A 27,743-nucleotide genomic window follows, 5' to 3' on the forward strand; every position below is an offset into this window, starting at 1 on the left:
AAGGCAATCATTACATTTTTTATTCTCTGCTATTTCACTAGAATACAAGCTCCACAAGTATATCTGATTTTCTACTTTTCCCCAGTGACTACTGAGGTTCTGACATACATCAAGTACACAATAATTATTTACTTAATATAAGAATTAGGGATTGCATTGAAACTGTAGATTGCTTTGGGTAGTAGAGTCATTTTCACAATGTTGATTCTTCCAATCCAAGAACATGGTATATCTCTCCATGTATTTGTATCATCTTTAATTTCTTTCATCAGTGTCTTATAATTTTCTGCATACAGGTCTTTTGTCTCCTTAGGTAGGTTTATTCCTAGATATTTTTTTATTTTTGTTGCAATGGTAAATGGGAGTGTTCTCTTGATTTCAATTTCAGATTTTTCATCATTAGTGTACAGGAATGCAAGGGATTTCTGTGCATAAATATTGTATCCTGCTACTTTACTAAATACATTGATTAGCTCTAGGAGTTTTCTGGTAGCATCTTTAGGATTCTCTATGTAGAGTATCATGTTATCTGCAAACAGTGACAGCTTTACTTCTTTTCTGATTTGGATTCCTTTTATTTCTTTTTCTTCTCTGATTGCTGTGGCTAGAACTTCCAAAACTATGTTGAATAAGAGTGGCACAATTTGTATGGAAACACAAAAGACCCCGAATAGCCAAAGCAATCTTGAGAATGAAAAATGGAGCTGGAGGAATCAGGCTCCCTGACTTCAGACTATACTACAAAGCTACAGTAATCAAGACAGTATGGTACTGGCACAAAAACAGAAATATAGATCAATGGAACAGGAGAGAAAGCCAGAGATAAACCCACGCAAATATGGTCACCTTATTTTTGATAAAGGAGGCAAGAATATACAGTGGAGAAAAGACAGCCTCTTCAATAAGTGGTGCTGGGAAAACAGGACAGGTACATGTAAAAGTATGAAATTAGAACACTCCCTAACACCATACACAAAAATAAACTCAAAATGGATTAAAGACCTAAATGTAAGGCCAGAGACTACCAGATAAACTCTTAGAGGAAAACATAGGCAGAACACTCTATGACATAAATCACAGCAAGGTCCTTTTTGACCCACCTCCTAGAGAAATGGAAATAAAAACAAAAATAAACAAATGGAACAAAAGAAACTTAAAAGCTCTTGCACAGCAAAGGAAACCATAAACAAGACCAAAAGACAACCCTCAGAATGGGAGAAAATATTTGCAAATGAAGCAACTGACACAGGATTAATCTCCAAAATTTACAAGCAGCTCATGCAGCTCAATAACAAAAAAACAAACAACCCAATCCAAAAATGGGCAGAAGACCTAAATAGACATTTCTCCAAAGAAGATATACAGATTGACAACAAACACATGGAAGAATGCTCAACATCATTAATAATTAGAGAAATGCAAATCAAAACTACAGTGAGATATCATCTCACAACAGTCAGAATGGCCATCATCAAAAAATTTAGAAACAATAAATGCTGCAGAGGGTGTGGAGAAAAGGGAACACTCTTGCACTGCTGGTGGGAATATAAATTGAGACAGCCACTATGGAGAACAGTATAATTGCTTTATAATTCCTTAAAAAATAATTCCTTAAAAACTACAAATAGAACTACCATAGGACCCAGCAATCCCACTACTGGGCATATACCCTGAGAAAACCATAATTCAAAAAGACTCATGTACCAAAATGTTCATTGCAGCTCTATTTACCATAGCCAGGGAATGGAAGCAACCTAAGTGTCCATCAACAGATGAATGGTAAAGAAGATGTGGCACATATATACAATGGAATATTACTCAGCCATAAAAAGAAACAAAATTGAGTTATTTGTAGTGAGGGGGATGGACCTAGAGTCTGTCATACAGAGTGAAGTAAGTCAGAAAGAGAAAAACAAAAACTGTATGCTAACACATATATGTGGAATCTAAGAGAAAAAAAAAAGGTCATGAAGAACCTAAGGGTAAGGCAGGAATAAAGACACAGGCCTACTAGAGCATGGAGTTGAGGATAGTTGGAGGGGGATGGGTAAACTGTGACAAAGTGAGAGAGTGGCATTGACATATATACACTACCAAACGTAAAATAGATAGCTAGTGGGAAGCAGCCACATAGCACAGGGAGATCAGCTAGGTGGTTTTTGACCACCTAGAGGGGTGGGATAGGGAGGGTGGGAGGGAGGGAGACGCAAGAGGGAAGAGATATGGGAACATATGTATGTGTATAACTGATTCACTTTGTTATAAAGCAGAAGCTAACACACCACTGTAAAGCAATTATACTCCAATAAAGATGTTAAAAAAAAAGAATTAAACTGCCAAATACTGAAATAAGTGACTATTATTAGTGACTATTAAATAAGTGAGTATTAACATTTATCGAAAGAAGTGACTATAAACATACATGCTTGGTATATAATGGGATACATGTGTGGTATACAATGATGAGTGAAAGTTATCTATGCCATCAGAGCACTTACAGACTACTGGGGGAGACACTCAAGAAGTAAAACAAAACTACAGTTGACCCTTGAACAACATGGGTTTGAACTGCGTGGGTCCAATTCTACATGGACCTTTTTCAATAAATACTGTGGTACTATATGATCCAGGGTTGGCTGAATCCACAGATGTGGAATTGCAGATAGATGGGTGACTATGGGACTTGAGCATCTGTGGATTTTGGTATAGAGAGACTGCTGGAACCAATCTCCCGTAGATACCAAGCAACAACTGTACAATAAACTTCTTCAAATTATGAGATATTCTATAAAGATACAAAAAGGTTCTATGAGAAAGTAAAGGAAGAAGCAGAAGTTAGACTAAGTAGCTCTGAAGTGATTTTAATACTGAGAATCAAGTGCCAATCATGAAAATAAGATCACATAGATGGTAAATGGCAGAGCAAGAATTTGAATCCAGGTGGTCTGGTTCCAAAGTCTAGGGCCTGAGCACTACTCAATGCTGCCTCTCTACAGAGAAGAATTACACAAAATGGGAGCTTCATATCATTTAGATATTTATACTCGCTCTAAAAAGATTCTGAGAATCATGGGAACTTAGAAAAGAAAATATTTGAAACAGAATGAGACAAGACAGATTTCTTAGAATCTTATGAAGAAATAGGCAAATTTACATATACCACTGAATCGTTTCCTTAGGGCAATAAACGTTATATTTCTTACCTTAACACCTATTGCAACAATAAGGTGCTTGGGAAATTGAGAGCTGTCAAAACAATACAGACAGTTTTCCATTAGTGCAGCAAGTCTCCGGTGCTCAGCAATAGCTTTTTTCCTCTGATTCTCTTCCTCTTCACCAAAACATTCTCTCTCAGCTGCTCTGGAGACAAACATGTCATCCAGAGTGTAACAGTCTCCATCTGTTTTTCCCATACACTGAAAAAACAAAATAATAGTAGTGGGGAGAAGGTAGTAGTTAATTCAGTTTATTGTACTGTGGCATACTGAAGTCATATTTGTAAGTCCTGTGATAAAACTCTTACATTAAAAGAAAAAAGAAAACATGATTAAAATTTAAGCTTGACCTGCAAGGATCAAGTTATTATCATCATCATAGCTAAAGTTTACTGAGTATTTACTATGTGCAGTTCTATGCAATTTGATTGTTTTATACTCCTATGATGAGGGAACCATTATCATTTCTATTTAATAGATGAGGAGCTTGAACGACAGAGAGGTTAAGAACAACCTTCACTTTAAAATTAGCATACACTCTATTAAACTTACAAGCCAATTTGCTAATATGTATATTGAGAGCATTGAGAGCCATGTTCCCCTTTCTCTTTTAAAAATAATTTTCTTTTTCATTTGTTTTTATTGAGGTAACGATTTAAAAAACTATATAAGTTTCATGTGTACAAAACCAAATTCTTTAATAAGTCTTTTCTAACACCCTTTTACTGAAATACTGAGCAATTCAACATGGTGTGCATTCTGCCTTGCTGCAATAAGTAATAAACCCAACTTGTTTAACTCTGTGTGCCCCTGGTGGTCTTTGGCTAACAGCCACTGACAGTATCAAGAAATACTGTTAATTTGTGTGTGTGTGATAATGGTGTTGTGATAATGCTAAAAACTTCTGTTAAAAGTTTATTTATTTATTTATCTTATTGAGGTGTGGTTGGTTTGCAATGTTGTGTTGGTTTTGGGTGTGCAGCAGGGTGATTCAGTTATATATATGTGTAAATAAATATGTATATGTATGTGTATGTATATGTGTGTGTGTGTTTTTTCAGATTCTTTTCCATTATAGGTTATTGCAGGATGCTGAGTGTAGTTCCCTGTGCTTATCAGTAGGTCCTTGTTTGTCTGTTTTGTATATAGTAGTGTGTATCTGTTAAACCCAAACTCCTAATTTATTTAAATTAGGAATTAAAAATTTATTTTTATTAAAAAAATAAATCCCAGAACCTCATCTATGAAAAAAATTAAAAAAATAAAATTAGCATACACTCCACATAGAACATAAAACATTTTTCAATTGTATCTCAAGGCACCTTCTCTATACCTCCCCCAACATAAACTGTAGCCAGGGTGATGTTTTTAAAACAAAAATTTTATTTACTTATTTTATTTATGTCCCTACTTAAAATCCTCAAAGAGCTCTACATTGTGAACAGGATCAAGTTCAAACTGTTGTCTGGCCTACTAAGTCATAGACACAGAATGGTATAATGGTTAAGAGCTTGGGCTCTATAGTCAGAATGACCATGGTAAATTTCTATCTCCTGTCTGTATAATCTTGGGCAGTTATTTAATCTCTCTGCGCTTTATGTTTTATTTCCTCATTTTACAATGGCTATAACAATATTATCCATCTAATAGGGTTATCTTTCTTCATCCTTACAACACATGCCTGGCACACAATAAGGACTCATAAATGTGAGTCACCTCGGTCACATGTGATCACATCCCTACTCAAACTCTACACTTTGCCACCCTACTTTAGTCCCCAAAAGTACTGTTACCTTCAGGCTTTGCACATATTGCTCTCTGAGCAGTTCTGCCCTCAATTTTGCCATTCCTACCCCTACTCATTTTTTAATCTGAGGTTTAGATTTAGTTGTCACCTGCATGAAAGAACTTTTCTAGATCGTCCAAGCTCCTTCAGTACTATACTCACATCAGTTTCATGAGGACCACACTGTATCAAAACAGCTCATTAACTTATGTTTTTCTTCCATTAGACTAAGTTCTACTTAGTCTACTAAATACCAAAAAGAAAATGACTGTTTTGATCTTACCAGATACTTAAATAGATATGAAGAAAGCCAGAGTGCCTGTACTCCTGTCAGAGAAAGTAGATTTCAAAGCAAAGAATATTATGAAGGATAAAGAAGGTCATTTCATAATAATAAAAGACTTACAGCATCAGGAGGACAAAACAATCCTAAAGTTTATGCACCTAATAATAGTTTCAAAATATATGAAGCAAAAACTTGACAGAACTGTAGGAGAAATAGACAAACCCACAACTGTAGTCAGAAATTTAAATGCCACTCTCTCTACAATTGATAAAACAAATAGAAAATCAATAGGCAATAGAAGACTTGAACAAACTATCAACCAATCTGACATAACCAACACTGACAGAAACTGTATCCAACAGAAATTGTATCAGCAGAATAAACATTCTTCTCAAGTGCACAGAGAACATTTACCAAGACAGATGGCATTCTCAGACTTAAAACAAACTCTCAGTAAATTTAAAAGGATTCAAGTAACATAGAGTATGTGCACTGAAAACAATGGAATTAGACTAGAAATCCCAACAGAAAGATATATGGAAAATAGTCAAGTATGCGAAAATTAAATAGTGTACTTCCAAATAACCCACGGATCATCAAAAAAATAAAAAATAAAATTAGAAAGTTTTTTGAACTATAATAAAACAAAAACAGGACATGTGAGAATTTGTGGTGTACTGTGAACACAGTACCTAGAAGGACAATTACAGAACTAACCACTTATATTAGAAAACAAGAGAGGCCTTAAATCAATGATGTCATCTTCCAACTTAAAAAACTAGAAAAAGAAGAGAAGTAAAACTAAATGCAAACAGAAGAAAATTTCTAAAATGTCATTATTGATAGAATCAGGTAAAAAGATTATTATCAGTAAGGTATTTCTCAGAGCACATTAGCTTCAGGAATTAATTTTTATCTTCTACTTTTTCTCTTTATTAATCCTTGATTATCTCTCTATTCTTCAGGTTTGTCTATTTATATGTAGTCTCCTGACTTACAAATTATTATTTTAACTTCAGACCTTTATCTCAACCATAATATATCAAATTTTGAAAAATGTCCAAACTGGTCACTAAAATTTTCATGAAAATAGTGACTAACTATATGCTAGATATTAATAGAAACTTTAAGTATCCTCTCAGCCAAATACCTCTACAACATAGGAATTGTCATTCTCACTTGATATTAAAAAACTGAGGCTAAGAGAGACTAAATAACTTAATCAAAATCACATAATTATTAAGAGACAGAGCCAGGAATCAAGTTTGATTGTAAAACTGAGAGTGCCCGGCATATAGTGAGCCTCTCTCACTTAAGAAACCCATCTTTAAAACATAGAAAGGGAATACTGTGAATATAGTCTATGAAGCAGAATAAAGAATTAGAAGAAACCTTAAATTTCATCCAGAATAAACATACCCAATCAAGTTAAGGTACATATTAAAAGAGAATACAGATATCTGATGGGTATTTATCTTTTCTAAAATACATTAGTGAGCAGAATATGTACTTCTACATGTAACTTTACTTTCATATGATATATTGTTAAAAATATTGTTATTAAAAAACAGTTCATAACTTGTCAGGGAATATATTCAATTCAAATAAAATCAGTTGAAAACAGAAGACAGTATTTCTATTTTTTAAATCTATGTTCCATGAATGCTGCTGAACTTCTCTGATCTATTCATAGTTTTTGACTTAAATAGGGGACAGTCTTCCAAATTAAGTCTGAATGATTCTTCAACACAACTGAAATATGATACTCATCTATCCCAGAACAATAATTCCCTCCTCCTACATCCTCTAATTATTTGCATTTTCCCATTATCTTCTCTTTGGGGTTTGACACAAAATGTTTTTACCTTTATCAGTCACGTACACATCTATGACCTTACCCCCAACCAAAAATTTTTAATGAACAGAGATAGTGGAGGATATAAGACCAAGAAGGGGAAAAGTGAAAGTATTTGCTGGAGGAAAGGAGGTGAAGAAAACAAGAGGGGCATGAAAATATGCCTCTTTTTCATTTAGATAGAGTCCTAAAGAAAACTGATGAGATGGTACAAGATCAAGATAGTATATCATAAATTTTAGAACTTTGAGAATCTCTTTTCTAAATAAATAAGAAAATGTGATAAAATAGTTATAACATTAAAATGAATAAGATAAAAGAAAGGGGAGTAGATGTCAATACTACCCAAAGTGATCTACAATGCATGCCACATCTATCAAAATCTCAATGATGTTTTTTGCAGAAATAGAAAAATCCATCTTAAAATTCATATGGAATCTCAAGGGACTACAAATAAACAATCTTTAAAAAGAACAAAGTTGGAGGTCTCACACGTCCTGATTTTAAAACGTACTACAAAGCTACAATAATCAAAATAATGTGATACTGGCATAAAGAAAGATATATAGACCAATGGAATAGAATGGAGATCCCAGAAATAAACAAACTCATATATGGTCAAATGATTTTCAGTAAGGGTGCCAAGACCACTGAATAGGGAAATGACAGTCTTTTAAACAAACAGTGCAGAAAACTGGATATTCACATGCAAAAAAAGATGAAGTTGGACCCTCACCTCACACCATATAAAAAAATTAACTCAAAATGCATCACAGACCTAACTTAAAAGCTAAAACTTTAAAACTCTGAGAAGAAATCATAGGGGAAAAGCTTCATGACATTGAATTTGGCAATGATTGCTTGGCTATGACAACAAAAGCACAAGCAATAAAGAAAAAATAGGTAAGTTGGATTTCATCAAACTTAAAACGTTTGTGCATCAAAGGACACTCTCAACAGAGTGATAAGGCAGCCCACAGAATGGGAGAAAATATTTGTAAATCACTTATTTGATAAGGGACTTACAACCAGAATACATAAAGAACTCCTACAATTCAACAACAACAAAAAACAAGCAACCTGATTTTAAAATGGGCAAAGGATCTAAACAGACATTCCTCCAAGGAAGATATACAAATGGCCAATAAATACAGGGAAATGTAAATGAAAATTACAATGAAGTTATGACCTCATGCTCACTAGAATCAAATAGTCAGATAATAACAAGTGTTGTCAAGGATATGGAGAAATTGATACCCTCAAACACCGCTGGTGGGAGTGCAAAGTCATGGTGCTGCTTTGGAAAACAGTCTAGTAGTTCCTCAAACAATTCAATATAGATTAATTAATAAATAATTAAACATATGGGCTACCATATGACCTAACAATTCCACTTCCAGGTATATACCCAGGAGAAATGAAAACATATGCCTAACAAAAACTTGTATATGAATCTTTACAGCAGCATTATTCATAAAAGTCAAAACTTGTACACAATCTAAATGCCCATCAGTTGATGAACAGATCAACAAAACATATAAAATATGTACAACAGAGTGAGTATATTTGGCTATAAAAAACAAATGAAGTACTGATACCCCCTACAACACTCTGAAAACATGCTAAGTGAAAGAAGTCAGTCACAAAAAATCACTATCATATACATGAAATGTCCAGATCAGCAAAATCTATACAGACAGAAAACAAACTCAAGGCTGCTTAAGGCTGGAGATGGAGGAGGACTAAGAGGGTTAGGGGGTGACAGCTAAAGGTTACAGGGTTTATTCTTGAGGTGATAAAAATGTTGTAAAATTGACTGTAGTGATAGTTACATATATTCATGAAGATACTAAAAACCATTGAATTTTACACTTTAAAAGGGTGAATTTGTATGGCACGTGAATCATATCTCAATAAACCTGTGTTTTAAAAAATTAACTGTACCCTAATAGAGGTCTGGCCTTTGCCTTCTGTCCCTGGAAGGTAATCTTTAAGGACTTGCATGTCCTGCGTAAAAGAGTGGTTTTGTTTATCTGAGGGTCTTGGGCCACACGAGCCATCTATGTTAACAATGTGGTTTATGCTGGGAAATTTGGGCCACACAGTATCAGCTCCACCTCAGGAGAGGCTGGAAACTGTCATCTTCACAGGCAATCAACCATGTCTATGTGACCAAATCCTAACAAAAACTGCACACCAATGCTTGGGGGAGCTTCCCTAGTTGGCAATACCCTGTGTATTTCACACATTATTGCTGGGAGAAGTTAGTGCTGTCCATGACTCACTGGGAAAGGGGACAAATGGAAGATTCATGCTTGAAATTCTGCTGGATTCAGCTCCATGAGCTGCTTCCCTTGACTAATTTTCCATCTGTATTCTTTCACTGTAATAAACCTTAACTGTATATTTAACAGCTTTTAGGGAATTCTGTGAGTCCTTGTAGTAAAGTATCAAAGCTGAAGGTGGGCTTGGGGATCCCTGAACTTGAAGCTGGTGTCAGAAGTGAGGATGGTCTTAGGGACTCTCACATTGGGGCGATATAATAAACACAATGCACAAACACTGATCAGATCCTGAATCTCAAAAAAAAAAAGCTATAAAAATTTAAATATAGGTTCATCTATATCAACATTTAAGAAAATAAATACATGGTTCTGCATGATACACAGGCACCACCCAAAGTGGACAGCTACAGCACTACAGTCCCACTCTGGAATGGCCATAAAGGGAAATTATCTCAGTAAGAAGAACTTTGCGCAGTGAGTTCACTTTGCCTGGAAAGAGAGATGGCCATAGATACAGGTCTACACTGATTCATGTACTATGGCAAATGGTTTGGCTGGATGGCCAGGAACCTGGATAGAACACAAGTAGAGATTACCAACAAGGAAGTCTGGGGAAGAGGTATATGGACAGACCTCTCCAAATAGATACAGATATTTATGTCACTAGTGATATTTATGTCACTAGCCACTCCTACCATTGTTCCAATGAGCTTGTGAACAAAGTGGCCATGCAGGTATGGAAACTATTCAAGGGCTCAGCAACATCAAAGCTGATCTGGCTATAGCCACTGCTGAATACCCAATCTGCCAGCAGAGATCAACGCTGAGCCTCTGATACGAGCACCACTCCTTTGGGAGATCAACACTGAGCATCTGATACGAGTACCACTCCTTTGGGGGATCAGGCAGCTAACTGGTGGCAAGTTGGGTACATTGGACTGCTTCCATCATGGAAGGAGCAGCACTTTGTTCCTACTGGAATAGACACTTACTCTGGATATTGACTTGCCTTCAATGCATACAGTGATTCTGCCAAAACTACCATCTCTGGACTTGTATCATTGTGGTATCACATGTATGCTTCTGACCAAGGAAATAATTTCACAGCAGATGAAATGTGTCTATGCCCATTGCAGTCACCATGCAACAATGATGACTACCAAGCAGCACTGCTCACTAATTCACCATGTTCCCCACCATCTGAAGTAGCTGGCTGGATAGAACAGTGAACTGGCCTTTTTAAGATTTAATTACAAGCGCTGGATAGGTGATGTCTTGTAAACTAAGGGTATGTCTCCCAGAATGAAGTAAGTGCTCTAAATCAGCACCCAAACTATGTTGCTATCTTTCCCACAGCCAGAATTCATAGGTATGGGAATCTAGGGGGGAAAAAACAGGAGTGACCTATCTCACTACTGCCCCTTTTGATACACTAGCAAAATTTCTGCTTCCCAACTCGGTGATCTTAGGCTCTACTAGTCTAGAGGTCTTAGTTCTAAAGAGAGGAATACATCTATCAAGGGACACAATGATTAATTGAACTTGAAGTTCTGACAGCCACCTGGCCACTCTGGCTCCTCATTCCACTGAATCAAAAGGCAAAGAGGGGAGTTACTGTACTTTCTAGAGTGATTGATTCTGACTATAAAGGGAAAATTGGGCTGGTACTACATAATGGAGGTAAGAGGAAGTATATCTTGAATATAGGTTACCTTTTAGGGTACCTCTCGGTATTCTCATGGCCTATGATTAAAGTCAATGATAAAATACAACTCAGTTAAGGCAGGACAGCTAATAAATGGCCCAGACCTTCTGAATGAAGGACTGGATCACCCCACAAGGCAAGGGGCCATGACCAGCTAAGATGTTGCTGAGGACAAAAGGAATACAGAATGGGTAGTAGAGGAAAGCAGGTATAAATACTAGATGAAACTCCATAACCAGTTTCAGAAATTAATATTGTAATATTATGGTATCCTTTCAATATTTTGATATGAATTTATATGTGTGAATATACACCTAAATATTAACAAAACTTCTTTCTTTTCTTCCCCTTTCTCATCCCCTTACCATCTAACATAATAGTAGCTTTGTACTCTATTCTGGGGACACAGCCTGTTTTTGGTTGTATGTAGGACAGTTCTATCATGTTGGACAGAAGCACGATTTTGTTTTCTTTATTTGGAGATTAAATATAGTTTAAAGAGAGGAGCCAAGGTAACATGGTTGTGGTCACTGGGTCAATTTGACTAGTCTGACATACACTTACCAGAATTCCCTTTTCGGTGTCTGGTTATGATGGGTAACAAGAGATTTTTATAGAAGACCTGAAGAGTAGAAATAAAGCAGCAGCCATTTTACAGCTTGCATACATTGTCACTTAACTACTGGTTCACCTCCTTATATAAGGCAGCATCTGAGTCTGCAGCTGCCCCACCTTTCCCACCATCCTCCTTCAGCTTCTCTGACTTTTAGACCAGATGTGTGTATTTAGCTCCTAGCCTAATCTACAGAATACCCACACCACCAAGGTCAGAGGCAACATAAACTGACATGTATATTTGTCCATCCTCGAGAATTCCAGCTCATCCCTGTGGGTTCTAGCTTGTTCTTGTTCTTAGTCTCCCCCGCTTTATATTCATTTTTCCTTCCCAAGAGCCTGCCCTCTGGACTTAAAGCTCCAAATTCAGATGCAACCACAACAGCCTTAAAAAGATTGCTTAACCAGCTTCTACAATGGCATAAGGTCAAATCCCTGTAAAGAAACCTATGTCTATATGTCTTTTAATAGTTCTGTTTCTCTGATCGATAAGTGACTGATAAAGATATAACCCTCTATAAACAGCAATAACAAACTGCTTCTGTTCAGAGGCTCTGCTTGTATAACATTTTTTCAAGATTATTCCAAGAATAATATTATTCTAAATATCATTAATCATAATGTAAGTGAAATTCAGACAGTTCAAATGCCAACTGTATAATATAATGGAAGAAAATTAATATAATAATAAAATAAAACCACTCCTTTTCTGCTTCAGTCCACTTTCCTTAAAAACCAAATCCAGGGCTTCCCTGGTGGCGCAGTGGTTGAGAGTCCACCTGCCGATGTAGGGGACGCGGGTTCGTGCGCCGGTCCGGGAGGATCCCACGTGCCGTGGATCGGCTGGGCCCGTGAGCCATGGCCGCTGGGCCTGCGCGTCTGGAGCCTGTGCTCTGCGACGGGAGAGGCCACGACGGTGAGAGGCCCGCGTACCGCAAACAAACAAACAAACAAACAAATCCAATTATACTATTTGAGCATAGTCTAATCTGAATGTAGTCAATCATCTCCCTTTTCTGGCCCTCTGCAATGCTTGCATGTTACTACAGAAAAGTTATTATATTTTATAAATGGTTCCATTATAAGCTCATAAGCTAACTGCCACTTCAACATAATAAGAAAACCTCCCATTTTCCACAGTGGCAATTTTAGATGATCACCATCAAACCCTGGACACTCCATCAACTCCTCTCTCACTTTCAGTAGATGACCTCAAAGAAAAATTAAAATCAGACAAGAATTTCCTGATCCTCCTACCACCAAACCTAAAGCCATCCACAAACACACAGCTTATACTTCTTTTCTCCTGAGATAATGGAAGGGTATATGTGCTCCTGTTTAAATTCTGTCATCCATGCAGTAGACCCTACCTAACCCCTCTTCATATACTCTGGATAGGACTGACTCTCTGCAGTCTGCTCAGTTGTGCCACTCATAACTACTTCTCCTTTATCATGGGCCTTTTTTCCCTTGCCAACAGCTCTTCCTAACTAGAATTTAAGTATTTAAGCATGCCAAACATTCTTCTATTTTAAACAGTTCCTTTGGAATACACACCACCTTTTATCACAGTAAAAGTTAAACCTCTTGAATGAATTGCCAAGGGAAGAGAAGAAAGAAGTCAGGATTTTATTAAACAGTGATAACTGGGGGAGATGTCAAAATATGACTGATGTTTAGAATACAACCATTAATGTAAACCAGTTGAATAAGTCTTCCTGAACAGCCAAATTTCCAAAAAGTTAAGGGTTTACCATTTAAGCAAAGAAACATTACTTATTATAGTCATTTTGAATACAAATGTTCCCAAACAGAGTTATAAACTGTCCTACCTTTTAAAACATAATTACCGGAATTTAGTCTTATCCTGGTAATAGGGTAATTAATGGAACAATTATTAAAATGTGCCATAATTCACGAATGGCCCTCTCAAGGGCTAGTGGCTTCTATGCTAGCTATGTCAACCAAGATGTTTATGATTTTTCAATTCTTTACCTGAATTTTTCCATCTCATTCTTTGCTCTAAATATATTAAGTCAGCTGTTGGTTCTCATTGTTATAAGCACTTCTTCTTGTGGTACTCGTGTCCCCACTTCTAATTTGCTACTTTTATTATATTTCTGGTCTAAAATTGAATAGCCAAGTATATTAGAATTATATATAAAAGTACGGCTTAGAGGCCACCTTCTCCAGGTAATCAGTAAACAGTTGATAAATTTAGAGGAAAGACAAAAAAGCTACCCTATAGTCTATAAATACTAGATTGGCATCAAGAGAAAAGACTTAAAAAAAATCTTTTTAAAATGATGACAATAGAAGGACCTTCAAGATGGCAGAGGAGTAACATATAGAGATCACCTTCCTCCCCACAAATACATCAGAAATACATCTACATGTGGAACAACTCCTACAGAACACCTACTGAATGCTGGCAGAAGACCTCAGACTTCCCAAAAGGCAAGGAAATCCCCATGTACCTGAATAGGGCAAAAGAAAAACGAAAAAACAGAGACAAAAGAGTAGGGATGGGACCTGCACCAGTGGGAAGGAGCTGGGAAGGAGGAAAAGTTTCCTCACACTAGGAAGCCCCTTCACTGGCAGAGACTGGGGTGGCCAGTGGGAAGCCAGGGGGAAGCTTCAGAGCCACGGAGGAGAGTGAAGCAACAAGGGTGCAGAGGGCAAAGTGGAGAGATTCCTGCACAGAGAGGATCAGTGATGACCAGCACTCACCAGCCTGAGAGGCTTGTCTCCTCACCCAGTGGGGTGGGTGGGTGCTGGGAGCTGAGGCTGGGGCTTCAGGGGTCAGATCCCAAGGAGAGGACTGGGGTTGGCTGCGTGAACACACAGCCTGAAGGGGTCTAGTGTGCCACAGCTAACTGGGAGAGAGTCCAGGAAAAAGTCTGGAACTGCCTAAGACTAAAGAGACCATTGTTTTGGGGTGTGCAAGGGGAGGAGATTCAAAGCACCACCAAAACGAGCTTCAGAGACAGGCACGAGCTCTGCCTATCAGCACAGACACCAGAGACAGGCATGAAACTCTAACATTGCTGCTGCAGCCACCAAGAATCCTGTGTGTAAGCACAGGTCACTATCCACACCTCCCCTCCCGGGAGCCTGTGCAGTCCACCACTGCCAGGGTTCTGTGATCCAGAGACAACTGCCCCAGGAGAACACATGGCACGCCTCAGGCTGTTGCAACGTCACACCAGCCTCTGCCGCCACAGGCTCACCCTGCGTTCCGTAACCCACCCAACCCCCAGCCTGAGTGAACCAGAGTCCCATAATCAGCCACTCTTTAACCCCCTCCTGTCTGGGTGGAAAAAAGATACCAAAGGGCGACCTACATGCAGAGGTGGGGCCAAAACCAAAGCTGAACCCCAGGAGCTTTGAGAACAAAGAAAAGAAAGGGAAATTTCTCCGTGCAGCCTCAGGAGCAGCAGATTAAATCTCCACAGTCAACCTGATGTACCCTGCATCTGTGAAATACCAGAACAGACAATGAATCATCCCAAAATTGAGGTGGTGGACGTTGAAAACAACTGTAGACTTGGGGTTTGTTGTATGCAGCTGACTAGTTGCTGATTTTGATGTTTATCTTAGTTTAGTTTTTAGTGCTTACTGTCATTGGTGGATTTGTTTATTGGCTTGGTTGTTCTCTTCTCTATTACTTTTTAAAAAGTTTTTACTTTAATAATATTCTTTAGATTCTTTATTTTAATAACTTTATTTTATTTTATATTTCTTTCTTTTTTTTCTCTCTCTTCTTCTGAGCCATATGGCTGACAGAGTCTTGGTTCTCAGGCCGGGTATCAGGCCTGAGCCTCTGAGGTGGGAGAACCGAGTTCAGGACATTGGTCCACCAGACACCGCCAGGCCCCATGCAATATCAATCAGCAAGAGTTCTCCCAGAGATCTCCATCTCAATGCTAAGACGCAGCTCGACTCAAAGACCAGCAAGCTCTAGTGCTGGACACCCCATGCCAAACAACTAGCAAGACAGGAACACAACTCCATCCATTAGCAGAGAGGCTGCCTAAAATCATAACTTCATAGACACTCCAAAACACACCACCAGAAAGACAAGACCCAGCCTCATCAACCAGACAACAGGCACCAGTCCCCACCACCAGGAGGTTTATACAAGCCACTGAACCAACCTTACCCACTGGGGGCAGACACTGAAAACAACAGGAACTACTAACCTGCAGCCTGCGAAAAGGAGACCCCAAACACAGTAAGTTAAGCAAAATGAGAAGACACAGTAAGTTAAGCAAAATGAGAAGACACAGAAATGTGCGGCAGATGAAGGAGCAAGGTAAAAACCCATCAGACCTAACAAATGAAGAGGAAATAGGCAGTCTACCTGGAAAAGAATTCAGAGTAATGATAGTAAAGATGATCCAAACTCTTGGAAATAGAATGAAGAAAATACAAGAAACATTTAGCAAGGACCTAGAAGAACTAAAGGGCAAACAAACAATGATGAACAACACAATAAATGAAATTAAAAATTCTCTAGAAGGAATCAAGAGCAGAATACCTGAGACAGAAGAACGGATAAGTGACCTGGAATATAAAAGAGTGGAAATAACTACCACAGAGCAGAATAAAGAAAACAGAATGAAAAAAATTCAGAACAGTCTCAGAGACTGCTGGGTCAACAATGAACGTACCCACATTCAAATTACAGGGGTCCCAGAAGAAGAAGAGAAACAGAAACGGATTGAGAAAATATGTGAAGAGATTATAGTTGAAAACTTCCCTATTATGGGAAAGGAAATAGCCACCCAAGTCCAGGAAGCACAGTGTCCAATACATGATAGATCCAAGGAGAAACATGCCAAGACACATATCAATCAAACTCTCAAAAATTAAATACAAAGAAAGCATATTAAAAGCAGCAAGGGAAAAACAACAAATAACACACAAGGGAATCCCCATAAGGTTAACAGCTGATCTTTCAGCAGAAACTCTGCAAGCCAGAAGGGAGTAGCAGGACATAATTCAAGTGATGAAAGGTAAAAACCTACAATCAAGATTACTCTACCAAGCAAGGGTCTGATTGAAATTTGATGGAGAAATTAAAACCTTTACAGACAAGCAAAGGCTAAGAGAATTCAGCACCACCAAACCAGCTTTACAACAAATGCTAAAGAAACTTCTCTACATAGGAAACACAAGAGAAGGAAAAGACCTACAATAACAAACCCAAAACAGTTAAGAAAATGGCAACAGGAACATACATACCAATAATACCTTAAATGTAAACAGATTAAATTGTCCAACCAAAAGACACAGACTGGCTGAATGGAGACAAAAACAAGACCCGTATATATGATGTCTACAGAAGACCCACTTCAGACCTAGGGACACATACATACTGAACCTGAGGGGATGGAAAAAGATATTCCATGCAAATGGAAATCAAAAGATAGTTGGGGTAGCAATTTTCATATTAGACAAAATAGACTTTAAAGAGTATTACAAGAGATAAAGAAAGACACTACATAATCATCAAGGGACCAATCCAAGAAGAAGATATAACAATTCTAAATATTTATGCATCCAATATACAAGCACCTCAGTACATAAGGCAAATGCTAGCAGCCATAAAAGGGGAAATAGACAGTAACACAATCATAGTAGGGGACTTTAACACCCCACTTTCACCATGGACAGAGCAAGCAAAATGAAAACTAATAAGGAAACACAAGCTTTAAAAGACACTTTAAACAACATTGACTTAATTGATATATAGAGGAAATTCCATCCAAAAACAACAGAACACACTTAATTCTCAAGTGCTCATGGCACATATTCCAGGATATACCTTGGGTCACAAATAAAGCCTTGGCAATTTAAGAAAATTGAAATCGTATCAAGTATCTTTTCTGACCACAATGCTATGAGAAGAGATATCAATTACAGGCAAAAAACAGCAAAAAATACAAACACATGGAGGCTAAACAATACGTTGCTAAATAACCAAGATAACACTGAAGAAATCAAAGAAAAATATCAAAAAATAGCTAGAAACAAATGACAATGAAAACACGACCACTCAAAACCTACGGGATGCAGCAATAAGAAATCTAAGAGGGAAGTTTATAGCAATGCAATCCTACCTCAAGAAACAAGAAAAATCTCAAATAAACAACCTAAACATACACCTAAAGCAATTAAAGAAAGAAGAACAAAAAAACCCTCAAAGTTTGCAGAAAGAAAGAAATCAAGAAGATCAGATCAGAAATAAATGAAAAAGAAATGAAGGTAATGATAGCAGAGATCAATAGAAATAAAAGCTGGTTCTTTGAGAAGATAAACAAAATTGACAAACCATTATCCAGACTCATCAAGAAAAAAAGGGAGAAGACTCAAATCAATACAATTGGAAATGAAAAAGGAGAAGCAACAATTGACACTGCAGAAATACAAAGGATCATGAGAGATTACTACAAGCAACTATATGCCAATGAAATGGACAACCTGGAAGAAATGGACAAATTCTTAGAAAAGCACAACCTTCTGAGACTGAACTAGAAAGAAATAGAAAACATACACAAACCAATCACAAGCACTAAAATTGAAACTGTAATTAAAAATCTTCCAACAAACAAAAGCCCAGGGTCAGACAACTTCACAGGTGAATTCTATTAAACATTTACAGAAAAGCTAACACCTATCCTTCTCAAAATCTCCCAAAATATAGCAGAGGGAGGAATAGTCCCAACTCATTCTATGAGGCCACTAACACCCTGATAGCAAAACCAGACAAAGATGTCACTAAGAAAGAAAACTACAGGCCAATATCACTGATGAACATAGATGCAAAAATCCTCAACAAAATACTAGCAAACAGAATCCAACAGCACATTAAAAGGATCACACACCATGATCAAGTGGGGTTTATCCCAGGAATGCAAGGATTCTTCAATATAGGCAAATCAATTAGTGTAATAAACCATATTAACAAACTGAAGGAGAAAAACCATATAATCATCTCAATAGATGCAGAAAAACCTTTCGACAATATTCAACACCCATTTATGATAAAAACACTCCAGAAAGTAGGTATAGAGGGAACTTACCTCAACATAATAAAGCCCATATATAACAAACCCACAGCCAACATCGTTCTCAATGATGAAAAAGTGAAAGCATTTCCACTAAGATAAGTAACAAGACAAGGTTGCCCACTCTCACCACTATAATTTAACATAGTTTTGGACATTTTAGCCATGGCAATCAGAGGAGAGAAAGAAATAAAAGGAATCCAAATCAGAAAAGAAGAAGTAAAACAGTCACTGTTTGCAGATGACATGATACTATACGTAGAGAATCCTGAAGATGCTACCAGAAGACTATGAGAGCTAATCAAAGAATTTGGTAAAGTAGCAGGATACAAAGTTAATGCACAGCAATCTCTTGCATTCCTATACACTAATGATGAAAAGTCTGAAAGAGAAATTAAGGAAACATTCTCATTTACCACTGCAACAAAAAGAATACAACACTCAGGAATAAACCTACCTAAGGAGACAAAAGACCTGTATGAAGAAAACTATACGATACTGAGGAAAGAAATTAAAGATGATACAAACAGATGGAGAGATATACCATGTTCTTGCATTGCAAGAATCAATACTGTGAAAATGACTATACCACCCAAAGCAATCTACAGATTCAATGGAATCCCTATCACACTACCAATGGCATTTTTCCAGAGCTAGAACAAAAAATTTCACAATTTGTATGGAAACACAAAAGACCCCGAATAGCCAAAGCAATCTTGAGAAAGAAAAACAGAGCTGGAGGAATCAGGTTCCCTGACTTCAGACTATACTATAAAGCTACAGTAATCAAGACAGCATGGTACTGGCTCAAAAACAGAAATATACATCAATGGAACAGGATAGAAAGCCCAGAGATAAACCCACACACATATGGTCACCTTATCTTTGATAAAGAAGGCAAGAATATACAATGGAGAAAAGACAGCGTCTTCAATAAGTGGTGCTGGGAAAATTGGACAGCTACATGTAAAAGAATGAAATTAGAGCACTTCCTAACACCATATACAAAAATAAGCTCAAAATGGATTAAAGACCTAAATGTAAGGCCAGACACTATAAAACTCTTAGAGGAAAACATAAGCAGAACACTCTATGACATGAATCACAGAAAGATCCTTTTTCATGCCCCTCCTAGGGAAATGGAAATAAAAACAAACAAATGGGACCTAATGAAACTTAAAAGCTTTTGCACAGCAAAGGAAACCATACACAAGACGAAAAGACAGCTCTCAGAATGGGTGAAAATATTTGCAAATGAAGCAACTGACACAGGATTAATCTCCAAAATTTACAAGCAGCTCATGCAGCTCAATAACAAAAAAGCAAACAACCCAATCCAAAAATGGGTAGAAGACCTTAACGGACAGTTCTCCAAAGAAGATATACAGATTGCCAACAAACACATGAAAGAATGCTCAACATCATTAGAGAAATGCAAATCAAAACTTCAATAAGGTATCACCTCACACTGGTCATAATGGCCACCATCAAAAAATCTACAAACAATAAATGCTGGAGATGGTATGGAGAAAAGGGAACCTTCTTGCACTGTTGGTGGGAATGTAAGTTGATTCAGCCACTATGGAGAACAGTATGGAGGTTCCTTAAAATACTAAAAATAGAACTACCATATGACCCAGCAATCCCGCTACTGGGCATATACCCTGAGAAAGCCATAATTCAAAAAGAGTGATGTACCTCAATGTTCACTGCAGCACTCTTTACAATAGCCAGGACATGGAAGCAACCTAAGTGTCCATCAACAGATGAATGGATAAAGAAGATGTGGCACATATATACAGTGGAATATTAGCCATAAAGAGAAAGAAAATTGAGTCATTTGTAGTGAGGTGGATGGACCCAGAGGCTGTCATATAGAGTGAAGTAAGTCAGAAAGAGATAAATACCGTATGCTAACACATATATATGGAATCTAAAAAAAAAAAAAAAGATTCTGAAAAACCTACAGGCAGGACAGGAATAAAGATGCAGACATACAGAATGGACTTGAGGACATGGGGATGGAGAAGTGTAGCTGGGATGAAGTGAGAGAATGGCATTGACATATATACACTACCAAATGTAAAATAGATAGCTAGTGGGAAGCAGCTGTGTAGCACAGGGAGGTCAGCTCTGTGCTTTGTGACCTCCTAGAGGGGTGGGATAAGGAGGGTGGGAGGGAGAAACAAGAGGGAGGGGATATGGAGATATACGTATTCATGTAGCCAATTCACTTTGTTATGCAGCAGAAAGTAACACAACAATGTAAAGCAATTATACTCCAATAAAAATTAAAAAATAATATGATGAGAGTAAAACAACTATACACCAGTATAAATAAATAAATAAACATCTGTTGTATAAAACAAAAAAATAAGTAAAATAAAATGATGACAAATCATGGAGAAAGGATTTATATGCTTATCTTTTCTCTGGTCTACAATGACTTCATAGGTAGAAGCAACTTTTTGAATTCTGTTTCTTCTACTACTATCATTTGTATGTTGCATTATTATGATGCTAAAGTATTCACAATAATTTGTTACAGGAAGAAAATAAGGAAACTGATTCTATACTTTTTCAAAATGAGTTTAAGATTATTTAAAGCCAAAAGACTAACAAGGAACTATTTTTCAAAGTGAAACTAAAATCAACTGGCAAAGACAAAGGAGAGCAAATAATGTATTATGACAACATAACTAAACTGTGGTTTTGGTCTTCACCTTATACATTCATACTTTGTGAAGTACCATTACCTGGCTCTTTTACAGATAATTAGAACCCTGGTAGTTCATAAAGAACCAGTACCATTATCACCTAATTAAATGAAAAAACACTAATTTTCAAGTATTAACTTTATGAAATGACTAGAAATGTAACTCATGTTTCACTTATTCATATAACTATGAAATAAGTATACAACAAAGTCAACAGTCTTTTGATGCACTACCTAACGATGATTAAATAAACATCAAATTTAAATTTCAGTTGAGAGAAAAATCTCAAATAAAATCCATCCTACTGTAACAACTCAGCTGACAAACTCTACTTGCAAAAACTGCTCTCCTGTTAAATCATGTACTACCGCAATGTTAGAAAGTCAGTAGCTAAACAGATATGCTGAATGTATAATTTTACTTAATAACATAGAGTCAATAAAAAAGAACTGTAGAGTGTGGCCAAGATGGCAACGCAGGAAAACCTTGAGCTCACCTCCTCTCACGGCACACCAAAATTACAATTATTTACACAGCAACTACTGATGAGAAAGATCTGAAGACTAGCAGAAAAGATCTTCTAAAACTTAAGATATAAAGAAGGAACACCAACAAAATGGATAGGAGGGTCAGAGACTTGGTACAGATCCACACCATGAGATGGGTGACCTAAAAATGGAATGATAATTACACCTTCAGTGGTTCTTCCAAAGGAGCAAGGAGTCTGAACCCCACATCAGGCTTCCCAAACTGGGGGTACTGCACTGGTAAGATAAGCCCCCAGGACATTTCAGTTTGAAGGCAGGTGGGGCTTACTTGTGGGAGAGCCATAGAGCTGTAGGAAATGAGAGACTATACTCTTAAAGGGTCCACAGAAAAACTCATGCTCAGAGACCCAGGGCAGAAGCAGTAATTTGAAAGAAGCCTGGATCAGATGCACCTGTTCATATTGGAGAGCTTCCTGGAGAGGCAGGAGGAAACTGGAGCTCAACCTAGGGACACAGACTCTGGTGGCAGCCATTTTGGGAAGCTCGTTCTACCACATGGACACTGGTGCTAGCAGGTGCCGTTCTGGAATCCTCCCTCAAGCTAATTAGTACCAGAACTTGGCCCTGCCAAAGCCCCACCCACAAGCAGGGTGGCTGACTTAAGGCTCCCAAAGCCCACAGCTGCCCCAAGACATAGCCCTGTCCAATACAGGCTCAGGACCAACCCCACAAATCAATGCATAGGCACTAGCTCCAGGACACTCAGGGCCCTGCATCAAGAGACCACAGGACCATTAGCACCTGTCAGAGAGCCAGTACTAGCCCTGGGATGCCCTGAACCTCAACCCTTCCTACCAGTGTGCCAACACAGCAGCTCCAGGACCACCAGGTTTGCAGCCAGAGATCCCAAGACGCAGAATCCATGCAAGCGTGGACCAGCATTACCCCCAGAACCACCCTCACACACCAGTGGGCAGGCAGCACTGCCAGGACACCTTGTCCCCAGCCCTATCACCTGAGGGCCAACACCAGCTCTGGGAATTCCAGGCTCTGCAGCAAGAAACACCAGGACAAAACTCCAACCACAAGTGGACCGGCACTAGCCCTAGGACCCAGTCTCACCCACCAGTGGGCATACACTAGCCCCAAGACCACCACAGCAATATAGCCTACTGTGCCAGGACCCAGCTCAATATACAGTAGGCCAGCACCAACCCACAGACCCCCTAAGCTATAGCCTCCCCCAAAGCAGGCTGACATGAACACCAAGACACCTTGGACCTCTCAGCTAGCCACTTTGGAATCCAGCCACAGTCACAAGTGAGCAAACAGCAGCTTTAGGACACCTTGAACCAGCCATGCTCACCAGCAGGCCGACACTAGATGTGGGACCACCAGCACCGCAACCAGCCACCACAGACCAGGTTCTGCCCACCAGTTGGTCAGCACTAGCCCTGGTAGGTCCCTGGGTTGTGTGGCCAGCCACCTCATGACCTGGCCCGACTCAACTGGCAACCAACTGGACTGGGGGCCAGCCACAGCTACCAAACTGCACACACAGTAGTCAGCCCACCACAACAGAAGGACCAACACAGCCCACATAGGGGGCACTCCTAGAGCATATAGCTCTGGTAACCAGAGGCGAGTGTGCTGCTCAGACATATAGGACATCTACAAAAGACCACTTCTCCAAGATTGGGAAACGTAACCAACTTATCAAATGCATATAAAAGTAAAAACAACAAATTAGGCAAAACAAGGCAACAGAGAATAATGTTCCAAAACAGAGGAGCAGATAAAAATCCCAGAAGAACTAGGTGAAGTGGAGATAAGTAATATACATGATAAAGAAGATTATAACAAAGTTAGAAAATTTTAACAAAGAGTTAGAAAATATAAAGAAAAACCAAAAAGAGATTACAAATACAATAACTGAAATTTTAAAATATTCTAGAAGGAATTAAGAGTAGATTAGATGATACAGAGAAACAAATAAGTGAGCTGGAAGACAGAGTAGTAGAAATCACATACTTGAACAGAGAAAAGAATTTTTTAAAAAGTGAAGGACAGTCTAAGACACACTGAGACAACATCAAGCATACTAACATTTGCATTACAGGGGTACCAGAGAAAGAAGACAGAGAGAAAGGGGCAGAGAACATATGTGAAAAGATAAGAGCTGGGGGGACCTTGAAGATGGCAGAAGAGTAAGACGCGGAGATGGCCTTCCTCCCCACGGATACACCAGAAATACATCTACACGTGGAACAACTCCTATAGAACACCTACTGAAGGCTGGCAGAAGACCTCAGACCTCCCAAAAGGCAAGAAACTCCCCACGTACCTGGGTAGGGCAAAAGAAAAAAAGAAAAAACAGAGACAAAAGAATAAGGACGGCACCTGCACCAGTGGGAGGAAGCTGTGAAGGAGGAAAAGTTTCCACACACTAGGAAGCCCCTTCGCGGGCGGAGACTGCGGGAGGCGGAGTGGGGAGCTTCGGGACCGCGGAGGAGTGCACAGCGACGGGTGCGGTGGGCAAAGCGGGGAGATTCCCGCACAGAGGATCGGTGCCGACCGGCACTCACCAGCCCGAGAGGCTTGTCTGCTCACCTGCCGGGGTGGGCGGGGCTGCGAGCTGAGGCTCGGGTTTCGGTTTCGGACGGAGCGCAGGGAGAGGACTAGGGTTGGCGGCTTGAACATAGCCTGAAGGGGTTAGTGCACCACGGCTGGCCGGGAGGGAGTCCGGGAAAAAGTCTGCACCTGCCAAAGAGGCAAGAGACTTTTTCTTCCCTCTTTGTTTCCTGGTGCGCGAGGAAAGGGGTTTAAGAGCGCTGCTTAAAGGAACTCCAGAGACGGGCGCGAGCCGCGGCTAAAAGCACGAACCCCAGAGACGGGCGCGAGCCGTGGCTAAAAGCGCGAACCCCAGAGACGGGCGCGAGCCGCGGCTAAAAGCGCGGACCCCAGAGACGGGCGGGAGACGCTAAGGCTGCTGCTGCCGCCACCAAGGGGCCTCTGTGCGAGCACAGGTCACTCTCCACACCCCTCTTCTGCGGAGCCTGTGCAGCCCGCCACTGCCAGGTTCCCGGGATCCAGGGACAACTTCCCCGGGAGAACGCACGGCGGGCCTCAGGCTGGAGCAACGTCACGCTGGCCTCTGCCGCCGCAGGCCCTCCCCGCACGCAGTGCCCCTCTACCCCCCGCCCCCCCCACCCCCGGCCTGAGTGAGCCGGAGCCCCCGAATCAGCGGCTCCTTTAACCCCGTCCTGTCTGAGCAAAAAACAGACGCCCTCCAGCGACCTACACGCAGAGGCAGGGCCAAATCCAAAGCTGAGCTCCTGTGAGCTGTGAAAACAAAGAAGAGAAAGGGAAATCTCTCCCAGCAGCCTCAGAAGCAGCGGATTAAAGCTCCACAATCAACTTGATATACCCTGCATCTGTGGAATACCTGAATAGACATGGAATGATCCCAAATTGAAGAGGTGGACTTTAGGAGCGAGATCTATGATTTTTTTCCCTTTTCCTCTTTTTGTGAATCTGTACGTGTATGCTTCTGTGTGAGATCTTGTCTGTATAGTCTTGCTTCCACCATTTGTCCTAGGGCTCCATCCGTCCATGGTTTTTTTTTTTTAAATTTTTATTCTTAATAATTTTAATTGTAATAACTTTACTATACTTAACCTTCGTTCTTTCTTTCTTTCTTTCCTTCCTTCCTTCCCTCCTTTAGACAACGAATCACCCCAAATTGAGGAGGTGGTCTCTGAGAGCAAGATTTATGATTTTTCCCCCTTTACCTCTTATTGTGAGGGTGTATGTGTATGCTTCTGTGTAAGATTTTCTCTGTATACCTTTGCTTCCAACATTTGTCCTAAGGTTCTATCCGTCCCTTTTTTTTTTTCTAAATATTTTTAATTCAATAAATATATTATACTTTATTTTATTTTTACTGTATCGTCTTTCTTTCTGTCTTTTTTCCTTCTTTCCCTCCCTCCTTCCTTCCTTCCTCCCTCCCTCCTTTCTTTCCTTCTTTGCTGCTGTCTTCCTTCCTTCCTTTCCTCCTTTCCTTCTTTCTTTCCTCATACTTCTACTAATTCTCTCTACTTTTTCTCCCTTTTATTCTGAGCCGTGTGGATGAAAGGCTCTTGATGCTCCAGACAGGAGTCAGGGCTCTGCCTCTGAGGTAGGAGAGCCAACTTCAGGACACTGGTCAACAAGAGACCTCCCAGCTCCACATAATATTAAACGGCGGAAATCTCCCAGAGCCCTCCATCTTAACACCAGCACCCAGCTTCACTCAACGACCAGCAAGCCACAGTGCTGGACAACCTATGCCAAACAACTAGCAAAACAGGAACACAACCCCACCCATTAGCAGAGAGGCTGCCTAAAATCATAGTAAGGCCACAGACACCCCAAAACACACCACCAGACGTGAACCTGCCCACTAGAGAGACAAGATCCAGCCTCATCCACCACAACACAGGCACTAGTCCCCTCCACCAGGAAGCCTACACAACCCACTGAAACAACCTTAGCCACTGGAGACAGACATCAAAAACAATGGGCACTACGAACCTGCAGCCGGCAAAAAGGAGACCGCAAACACAGTAAGATAAGCAAAATGAGAAGACAGAAAAACACACAGCAGATGAAGGAGCAAGATAAAAATGCACCAGACCTAACAAATGAAGAGGAAATAGGCAGTCTACCTGAAAAAGAATTCAGAATAATGATAGTAAGGATGATCCGAAATCTTGGAAATACAATGGACAAAATGCAAGAATCAGTTAACAAGGACCTAGAAGAAATAAAGATGAAACAAGCAACGATGAACAACGCAATAAATGAAATTAAAAGTACTCTAGATGGGATCAATAGCAGAATAACTGAGGCAGAAGAACGGATAAGTGACCTGGAAGATAAAATAGTGGAAATAACTACTGCAGAGCAGAATAAAGAAAAAAGAATGAAAAGAACTGAGGACAGTCTCAGAGACCTCTGGGACAACATTAAACGCACCAACATTCGAATTACAGGGGTTCCAGAAGAAGAAGAGAAAAAGAAAGGGACTGAGAAAATATCTGAATAGATTATAGTTGAAAACTTCCCTAATATGGGAAAGGAAATAGTTAATCAAGTCCAGGAAGCACAGAGAGTCCCATACAGGATAAATCCAAGGACAAATACGCCAAGACACGTATTAATCAAACTGTCAAAAATTAAATACAAAGAAAGCATATTAAAAGCAGCAAGGGAAAAACAACAAATAACACACAAGGGAATCCCCATAAGGTTAACAGCTGATCTCTCAGCAGAAACCCTGCAAGCCAGAAGGGAGTGGCAGGACATACTGAAAGTGATGAAGGAGAAAAACCTGCAACCAAGACTACTATGCCCAGCAAGGATCTCATTCAGATTTGATGGAGAAATTAAAACCTTTACAGACAAGCAAAAGCTGAGGGAGTTCAGCAACACCAAACCAGCTTTACAACAAATGCTAAAGGAACTTCTCTAGACAAGAAACACAAGAGAAGGAAAAGACCTATAATAACGAACCAAAAACAATTTAGAAAATGGGAATAGGAACATACATATCGATAATTACCTTTAATGTAAATGGACTAAATGCTCCCATCAAAAGACACAGATTGGCTGAATGGATACAAAAACAAGACCCTTATATATGCTGTCTACAAGAGACCCACATCAGACCTAGAGACA

The 27,743-nt window shown here is 39.3% G+C and overlaps 1 protein-coding gene across 3 annotated transcripts in view; it reads right to left on the reverse strand.

Moving 5' to 3' along the window:
* Positions 1 to 27,743, reverse strand: part of CWF19L2 (CWF19 like cell cycle control factor 2) — a 200,612-nt gene that overhangs the window by 40,793 nt on the left and 132,076 nt on the right. For all 3 annotated transcript variants that reach the window (XM_029207882.1, XM_029207880.1, XM_029207881.1), the window contains exon 13: positions 3,204 to 3,416. In XM_029207882.1, coding sequence (XP_029063715.1) covers positions 3,204 to 3,416 — 213 coding nt within the window. The remainder of the gene's footprint in view (positions 1 to 3,203; positions 3,417 to 27,743) is intronic.

The sequence above is a fragment of the Monodon monoceros genome, unplaced genomic scaffold, assembly GCF_005190385.1.
Source record: "Monodon monoceros isolate NGI ecotype Baffin Bay Population unplaced genomic scaffold, NGI_Narwhal_1 Super_Scaffold_7, whole genome shotgun sequence".
In the NCBI taxonomy this organism is placed as follows: Eukaryota; Metazoa; Chordata; class Mammalia; order Artiodactyla; family Monodontidae; genus Monodon; species Monodon monoceros.